General features: G+C 34.4%; 2 protein-coding genes across 2 annotated transcripts; both read left to right on the top strand.

The window, feature by feature from the left end:
- The first annotated feature begins 713 nt into the window (after window positions 1–713).
- Window positions 714–3,750, top strand: LOC103234399 (uncharacterized). The gene is given in 5 exon segments (XM_073016718.1): window positions 714–855; window positions 1,093–2,756; window positions 2,841–3,300; window positions 3,377–3,463; window positions 3,620–3,750. Coding segments are annotated over 5 exon segments (2,427 nt in total). The 3' UTR covers window positions 3,694–3,750.
- A 1,319-nt stretch (window positions 3,751–5,069) lies between these two features.
- On the top strand, window positions 5,070–8,279 carry LOC119622657 (zinc finger protein ENSP00000375192-like). The gene is given in 3 exon segments (XM_037995092.2): window positions 5,070–5,658; window positions 7,464–7,663; window positions 8,234–8,279. Coding segments are annotated over 3 exon segments (531 nt in total). The 5' UTR covers window positions 5,070–5,373.
- The last annotated feature ends 1,221 nt before the right edge of the window (window positions 8,280–9,500 follow it).

Raw genomic sequence — 9,500 nt, 5'->3', positions numbered from 1 at the left:
ATCCACTTACCTCGGCCTCCAAAAGTGCTGGAATTACAGGTGTGAGCTGCCATTCCCAGCCATCAATTTACTTCTAAAGTCCCTGTGTTATTTTGGGGAGCAGGAAGAGCTGCATTGGGAAACTGTAACAGACTTCTCTTTCCTTCTGTGTGGCTCTTTGCACTGTACTTACTTGGGGTACTCTATACACTTAACTCATTTATAACTTTTCCACAAATGTATTTTGGTTAGTGTGTTTTTGTTACATTTATATGTCTATGAAGAAATTAGGGCCTGTCTTATTTTGCTGTGCCATCTTGCTTTTGTGGTTTTTATAATTTTATAGGTTAGATTTGTAAAGTATATTTGAGTCTAGCAAGTGGAATAATTTGTTACTTTTATTTCTTCCAGTTATGCGTTCTCATTTTACACAAGACCTTTGGCCAGATCAGAGCATGAAAGATTGTTTCCAAGAAGTAATACTGAGAACATATACAAGATGTGGACATAAGAATTTACAATTAAGAAAAGATTGTAAAAGTGCCAATGAGTGTAAGATGCACGAAGAAGGTTATAATAAACTTAACCATTGTAGGACAACTACCCAGAGAAAAATATTTCAGTGTAACAAATACATGAAAGTCTTTCATAAATATTCAAACTCAAATAGAAATAAGGTTAGACACACTAAAAAGAAAACTTTAAAATGTATAAAATGTAGCAAATCATTTCTCATGCTTTCACACTTAATTCAACATAAGAGAATTCATACTAGAGAGAATATCTACAAATGTGAAGAACGTGGCAAAGCCTTTAAATGGTTCTCAACCCTTATTAAACATAAGATAATTCATACTGAAGACAGACCCTACAAAGGTAAGAAATGTGGCAAAGCCTTTAACTTCTCTTCAGCGTTCACTAACCATAAGATAATTCATACTGGAGAGACATACTTCAGATGTGAAGAATGTGGCAAACCTTTTAACCAGTCCCCAAATCTTACTGACCGTAAGAGAATTCGTACTGGAGAGAAAACCTACAAATGTGAAGAATGTAGCAGAGCTTTTAAGGGGTCCTCAAATTTTAATGAACGTAAGGTAATTCATACTGCAGAGAAACCCTACAAATGTGAAGATTGTGGCAAAACTTTTAACCATTTCTCAGCCCTTAGAAAACATGAGAAAATTCATACTGGAGAGAAACCCTACAAATGTGAAGAATGTGGTAAAGCTTTTAAGTGGTCCTCAAAACTTACTGTACATATGGTAGTTCATACTGGAGAGAAACCCTGCAAATGTGAAGAATGTGGCAAAGCTTTTAGCCAGTCCTCAACGCTTAAAAAACATAAGATAATTCATACTGGAAAGAAACCCTACAAATGTGAAGAATGTGGCAAAGCTTTTAACAGTTCCTCAACCCTTATGAAGCATAAGATAATTCATACTGGGAAGAAACCATACAAATGTGAAGAATGTGGCAAAGCTTTTAGGCAATCCTCACACCTTACTAGACATAAAGCAATACATACTGGGGAGAAACCCTACAAATGTGAAGAATGTGGCAAAGCTTTTAACCATTTTTCAACCCTTAGAAGACATAAGATAATTCATACTGGAAAGAAACCCTACAAATGTGAAGAATGTGGCAAAGCTTTCAGCCAGTCCTCAACCCTTAGAAACCATGTGATAATTCACACTGGAGAGAAACCTTACAAATGTGAAGAATGTGGTAAAGCTTTTAGGTGGTCATCAAAACTTACTTTACATAAGGTAATTCATACTGCAGAGAGACCTTGCAAATGTGAAGAATGTGGCAAAGCTTTTAAGCATTTCTCAGCCCTTAGAAAACATAAGGTAATTCATACGAGGGAGAAATTGTACAAATGTGAAGAATGTGGCAAAGCTTTTAGCCAGTCCTCAACCCTTATGAAACATAAGATAATTCATACTGGTAGGAAACCGTACAAATGTGAAGAATGTGGCAAAGCTTTCAGGCAATCCTCACACCTTACTAGACATAAAGCAATTCATACTGGAGAGAAACCCTACAAATGTGAAGAGTGTGGCAAAGCTTTTAACCATTTCTCAGCCCTTAGAAGACATAAGATAATTCACACTGGAAAGAAACCCTACAAATGTGAAGAATGTGGCAAAGCTTTCAGCCAGTCCTCAACCCTTAGAAAACATGTGATAATTCATACTGGAGAGAAACCCTACAAATGTGAAGAATGTGGTAAAGCTTTTAAGTGGTCCTCAAAACTTACTGTACATAAGGTAATTCATACTGGAGAGAAACCCTGCAAATGTGAAGAATGTGGCAAAGCTTTTAAGCATTTCCCAGCCCTCAGAAAACATAAGGTAATTCATACGAGGGAGAAATTGTACAAATGTGAAGAATGTGGCAAAGCTTTTAAGAATTTCTCCACCCTTATGAAACATAAGATCATTCATACTGGGGAAAAACCCTACAAATGTGAAGAACGTGGTAAAGCTTTTAAGTGGTTGTCAAAACTTACTGTACATAAGGTAATTCATACTGGAGAGAAACTCTGCAAATGTGAAGAATGTGGCAAAGCTTTTAAGCATTTCTCAGCCCTTAGAAAACATAAGGTAATTCATACTGGAAAGAAACCCTGCAAATGTGAAGAATGTGGCAAAGCTTTTAGCCAGTCCTCAACCCTTAGAAAACATGAGATAATTCATAGTGGAGAGAAACCCTACAAATGTGAAGAATGTGGTAAAGCTTTTAAGTGGTTGTCAAAACTTACTGTACATAAGGTAATTCATACTGGAGAGAAACCCTGCAAATGTGAAGAATGTGACAAAGCTTTTAAGCATTTCTCAGCCCTTAGAAAACATAAGATAATTCATACTGGAAAGAAACCCTACAAATGTGAAGAATGTGGCAAAGCTTTTAACAATTCCTCAACCCTTATGAAACATAAGATAATTCATACTGGGAAGAAACCATACAAATGTGAGGAATGTGGCAAAGCTTTTAAGCAATCCTCACACCTTACGAGACATAAAGTAATTCATACTGGGGAGAAACCCTACAAATGTGAAGAATGTGGCAAAGATTTTAACAATCCCTCAACCCTTAAGAAACATAAGCTAATTCATACTAGGGAGAAATTATACAAATGTGAAGAATGTGGCAAAGGTTTTAACAATTCCTCAACCCTTATGAAACATAAGATAATTCATACTGGGGAGAAACCCTACAAATGTGAAGAATGTGGCAAAGCTTTTAACAATTTCTCAACCCTTAGGAAACATAAGAGAATTCATACTAGGGAGAAACCCTACAAATGTGAAGAATGTGGCAAAGCTTTTAACAATTTCTCAACCCTTACTAAACATAATTCATTCTGTAGAGAAACCCTACAAATGTGAAGAATGTGGCAAAGCATTTAACCAGTCGTCACACCTTACTAGACACAAAACAATTCATACTGGAGAGAAACCCTACAAATGTGAAGAATGTGGCAAAGCTTTTATTCAATGCTCATACCTTACTAGACATAAAACAATTCGTATTGAAGAGAAACCCTACAAAGGTGAAAGTACCAAAGCTTTTAAGGAATCCTCACCCCTTACTAGACAAAATAATACTGGAGAGAAACCCTACAAATCTGAAGAATGTGGCAAAGCTTTTAACCATCCTTCAACCTTTACTAAACATAAGATAATTCATACTGGGGAGAAACCCTAAAATGTGAATAATGTGGCAGAGCTTTCAACCATTTTACAAACCTTAAAACGCATAAGATAATTTATACTAGAGAATACCCTGCATGTGTGAAGAATGTGGCAAAACTTTTAACCAGTCCTTAAGCCTTACTAGACATAAAACAATTCATACTGGAGAGAAACCCTACAAATGTAAAGAATGTGGCAAAACTTTTTTTTATACTTTAAGTTCTAGGGTACATGTGCACAACATGCAGGTTTGTTACAAAGGTATACATGTGCCATGTTGGTTTGCTGCACCTGTCAACTCGTCATTTACATTAGGTATTTCTCCTAACACTATCCCTCCCCAGCCCCCCACCCACTGATAGGCCCCAGTGTGTGATATTCCCCGCCCTGTGTCCAAGTGTTCTCATTGTTCAGTTTCCACCTATGAGTGAGAACATGTGGTGTTTGGTTTTCTGTTTTTATGATAGTTTGCTGAGAATGATGGTTTCCAGCTTCATCCATGTCTGTCCAAAGTACATGAACTTACCCTTTTTTATGACTGCATTGTATTCCATGGTGTATATGTGGAATGTGGCAAAACTTTTAACCAATCCTCAAACCTTACTAGACAGAAAACCATTCATACTGAAGAGAAACCCATCAAATATGAAGAACGTGGAAAACCAGTCCTCACACCTTAAATACACGTAATTGATACTGGAGGAAAACCCTACAAATGTAATAAATGTGGCATAGCTTCTAACCATTGCTCAGCTCTTACTCAAACTGAGAGAATTCCTAAAGAAAATAAACTCCATAAATGTGAATAATATGGCAAAGCTTTTAACCCATCCTCAAATCTTACCAAACGTAAGATAATTCATACGGAAGAGGAACCCTTCATATGGAAGAGGAACCCTTCAAATGTGAGGAATGTGGCAAAGCTTTTAGTCCTCAAATCTTACTGAACATAAGATAATTCATACTAGAGACAAACACTGCAAATGTGAAGAATGGGCAAAGCTTTTAACCATCTCAAACTTTACTCAATTTATACTGGAGAGGAACGCCACAAATGCAAAGAATTTGGCAAAACTTTTAAGTGTTTCTCAAAACTTACTGAACACAAAATAATTCATACTAGAGAGATACTTTACAAATGTGAAGAATGTGGCAAAGCTTCTAACGGGTTCTCAAATCTTACTGAATATAAGATAATTTATATTAGAGAGAAACCCTACAAATGTGAAGAACGTGGCAAAGCTTTTAACTGGTCCTTAAACCTTACTGAACGTAAGATAATTAATACTAAAGAGAAAACCTGTAAATATAAAAAATGTGACAAAGCTTTTAACTGGTTTTCAGACCCTACTGAACATAAGATAGTTTATACTGAAGACAAACTCTATAATAATGTGAAGAATGTGACAATGCTTTTAATCAGTTCTCAAACTTTACTAGACATAAGGAAATTCATACCGGAGAAAAACTACAAATGTGAAGAAAGTGGGAACACTTCTAGCCAGTCCTCAACTCTTACTAAACAAGATAATTCAATGCGAGAGAAACCCTACAAATGTGAAATGAATAATGTTATAACCATTTTTCAATTCTTAATAAACAATTTATACTGTAGAGAAACCCTGCAAATGTGAAAAATGTTGCAAAGCTTTTAACTGGTCCTCAAACCTTACTGAACATAAGATAATTCATAATGGAAACTAGCCCTACAAATGTGAAGAACGTGGCAAAACCTGTAACCATTTCTCACACTTTTCCACACATAATTCATACTGAAGAAAAGCCCTACAAATGTGAAGAATGTAACAAAGTCTTTAAGTGATCTTCAACTCTTACTAAGCATAAGATAATTCATACAGAAGATACATTTTATAAATATGAAGAATGTGACAAAAGCTTTAAAGACATTTCAACCTTTATTACACATGAGATAATTTATGCTGCAGAGAAATTCTACAAATGTGAAGAATGTGGCAAAGTTTTTAATAAGTTATCAAATCATACTAGAGATAAACTACAAATCCAAAAAACATGACAGTGCTCTTGAGAACACCTTAAACTTCTCTAAACATAAACCGTAGTGTCAAGAAACCCTAGACATGAGTAATGTCACAAAGCCTTTAAATGGTAGTCACATTTGATTGCAAGATAATTTATACTGGAGAAAACTCCTTAAGAATGTGGCAAAACATTTAACCAATACACCTTATCACATAGGAAAGCATTTATACTTGAAAAAAAAGTACACCTATAAAGAATCTGGAAAAGCCATTAATATCTGCTAACATCTTAACATCACAGTTTATACTTAATAGAAACATTAAAAATGCAATTACTGTCAGACTATCTTTTAGAAAATATATGTCTTAGTATTTCTTTTGAGGACAAACATTACAAATGTAAAGAGGGTTGTTGTAGTATATATATATTTTTTTACCTTGACAAACTTAAACATTTTTCTTCAGTGGATACAGAGTGTGTATATATATTTCTGCCATATATGGCATATTTTTGATACCAGGATAAAATATGTAATGATCACATCAGGGTAAATGAGAGATTAACCATCTTCAACATTTATTCTTTGAATTACAAGCAATCCAAATCTACACTTTTAATTATTTTGAAATGTACATTTAAATTGTTTATTATAAGGTCATGTTTGTGGTCATAATAAAAATCATACAGGAATGTAAACAATAATGTGTTACATATTTTTCTTTGAACATGTGGCCACTATGCCTGCAAACAGATACATATAGACTTTTAGTTTTGATTTACATATGGTTAAATATACACATATATCACTCTAAAGGTATTTAGGTGCAAGAAAATTATGAAGTGTGTTTGTGTAATTCTGAGTTTGTACCTATTTTCAGAAAAAAGTGTTAGAACAAAACAAATTATTATAATACAGTGACTAATTTACTAGAAAACCAAAAACCTCAAAAATGTGGAAAGCAAATCTATACTCTCTGGTTTGTATTGAATTCATTATTGTAAAATCTTACATCTTATGGTTAAGAATCTCCCTTGAAATTTCTTTGGTTTTACTTGGCTAGTACTCGTGCTAGACCCATACTTTTCTTTTTTCTTACATTTTTTTTTGTTTTATAATTTATGAAGTATACATTATGTCATGGATTATAAGAATAATTTTTATGAAATTTAGTAGTGTACACAAAACGATCTTTAGATGTAATTCCACAATTAGTGTATTAAGTTATATTTTATTTAGTTAGAAGATTCCATTTGTTTCTTTTACTTGGAGAACCCCATATAAGCTCACTTTTACTTAGTTATTGTTCCTCTCCATTTTTAAAATTGTCATAAGTTAATTTATTTATTTACTGAGCAAATTTGTTCAGGTAAGTACTAGGGAGAGTTCCATAAGTCAAGAGGATGTTTTTGTGTATAAATGCAGCAAGCAAATATGGCAGTGCTTGCTGTGTAGCAGATGCTTTGTGATAAGCCGTAAGTATTCCTTCTGGAGTTAGTTTGTAACTTTAAGTCAGAATGGAAAATATCAATGGAGAAGAAATTACATTGATTCCTCATGTTGAGAGGACATTTTTATTTCCAGCATGCAAAGCTCACTCTTGCTGAATTTAAAGACATATTCTACTTCTTTATTTTTTAATTATCTTCAGTTTTGTTTGTCTTACGTTCATTTCAAGGATGTATGCATCACAGCTTTTCTCCTTTTTCTGTGTTACAGCTACAGTTTTCTCACTTGTCTTCCTACCGTGTTATTTTACATGGTACTTTGTAGGTTCTGCTGAGAAAGTTGGTGGGTTTTTGGTTTTTTTGAGACAGAGTCTCGCTCTGTCACGCAGGCTGGAGTGCAGTGGCATGATCTCAGCTCACTGCAACCTCCGCCTCCTGGGTTCAAGCAATTCTCCTGCCTCAGCCTCCCAAGTAGCTGGGACTACAGGCACGCACCACTATGCCCGGCTAACTTTTGTATTTTTAGCGAAGACGGGGTTTCACCGTATTGGCCAGGCTGGTCTCGAACTCCTGAACTTGTAATCTGCCCGCCTCGGCCTCCCAAAGTGCTGGGATTACAGGTATGAGTCACTGCGCCTGGCCAAAAGTCGGTATTTTTAATGTGCTTAAAAAAATGGTTTTGAGTGGAGAATTTGCTTACCAATATAACTTTGAGATTAGTTAATTAAAGTGAGAGGCATACACTGTCCACATGTGAAAGAATTAAATCAGTTAGCATTGTTTTTCTTTGTTTGTAAAAGAAGAATCTTATTGAATTCTTACATAAAGTGTGGCAAGCATAAAATTTATTACAAAATATATCTTAGAAATTATAAGAGAGTTAATGGTAAGTAAAAATTCTAAATTTAATTTTGTACGACATAGCACAACTTTTTTTTTTTTTTTGAAATGAAGTCTCACTCTGTCACCCAGGCTGGAGTGCAGCTGTGCTATCTTGGCTCACTGCAACCTCTGCTGCTCAGGTTCAACCCATTCTCCTGCCTCAGCCTCCGAGCAGCTGGAATAACAGGCGCCTGGCTAATTTTTGTATTTTTAGTAGAGATGAGGTTTCACCATCTTGGCCAGGCTGGTCTTGAACTCCTAACCTCGTGATCCATCTGCCTCGGCCTCCTAAAGTGCTGGGATTACAGGCGTGAGCCACTGTCCCCAGCCTACAACTTACATTTTCATACAGAGTCTTATTTTTAAGTGTAAATGTTAAATGTTGCAAAATAATAAAATGTACTCTGTTGATTAGAAATTTGAAATAACTTTATTTTTCATGTTGATATTACAATTTGGAGACATTTTTCACTCATATAATTTTTGAAGTGTGTGAAGTTCAGTCTACAGTTTTTATTTTTATTTTCATAGAGATTCCAGTTTTTAAGTGTAAATGTTAAATGTTGCAAAATAATAAAATGTACTCTGGTGATTAGAAATTTGAAATAACTATTTTTCATACTGATATTACAATTTGGAGACATTTTTCACTCATATAATTTTTGAAGTGGGTGAAGTTCAGTCTACAGTTTTATTTTTAGTCAGCTCACTGTAGGCAACTCTTTGGTCATTTTCTCTGGAAAAATTTTGGAGATGAGGTTATAACGGCTTTCGGATTAAAACATTTCCTGTTATTTTGCATGCAAACTTGTTTACTGTGTTCAAACAGTGGCTAGTCTTGAGACCATAAACAACACCTGCCCTTTTAATGTCTTTCATACCATTACAATTAGCACCAGAACCTCCTGCTGTCTTAAGCTTAAAATAAAAGCCCTAATGTACATTGGCTCTTCCCATGCACTGTATTGAGTTCAGAACGTGCTGTTAAATGTCAGAGCTCCTATGGTTATGATTCAAACATTAAATGACAAGACAGCACAAAACTGTATTTTTGATGCTATTTAGCCAAGTTAATGACAAAGACAGTATTTGAAAAAATCGATATCCTTCTATATAATATTTTAAATATATATTTTTCAACTTAGATAAAGCATGTATTCTGTAAAACATGTTTTGAAGTATATGTATACGTTGTCAAATGCTTAATTTTAGGTAATTAATGCTTTACCTCACATAGTGAACATTTTTATGGTCAGAGCACATGACATTGTCCTAGAATTATTCAAAATTACATTATTATTAACTATAGACACCATGCTGTACAAAAAGTCTTTTGAATATATTACTTCTATCTAACTATAATTTTGTATTCTTTGACAAGCATCTTTCTAAAGCCCTCTTTTAAATACCTTGGTGTCTGGTGGTTACAATTTTATTTTCTACTTCAGTGAATTTAAGTTTTATATAATTCATGTTTAGGTGAAATCATAA

This window comes from Chlorocebus sabaeus, chromosome 6, assembly GCF_047675955.1.
Source record: "Chlorocebus sabaeus isolate Y175 chromosome 6, mChlSab1.0.hap1, whole genome shotgun sequence".
NCBI lineage: Eukaryota > Metazoa > Chordata > Mammalia > Primates > Cercopithecidae > Chlorocebus > Chlorocebus sabaeus.
This window is presented reverse-complemented; position numbering and strand designations above follow the sequence as displayed.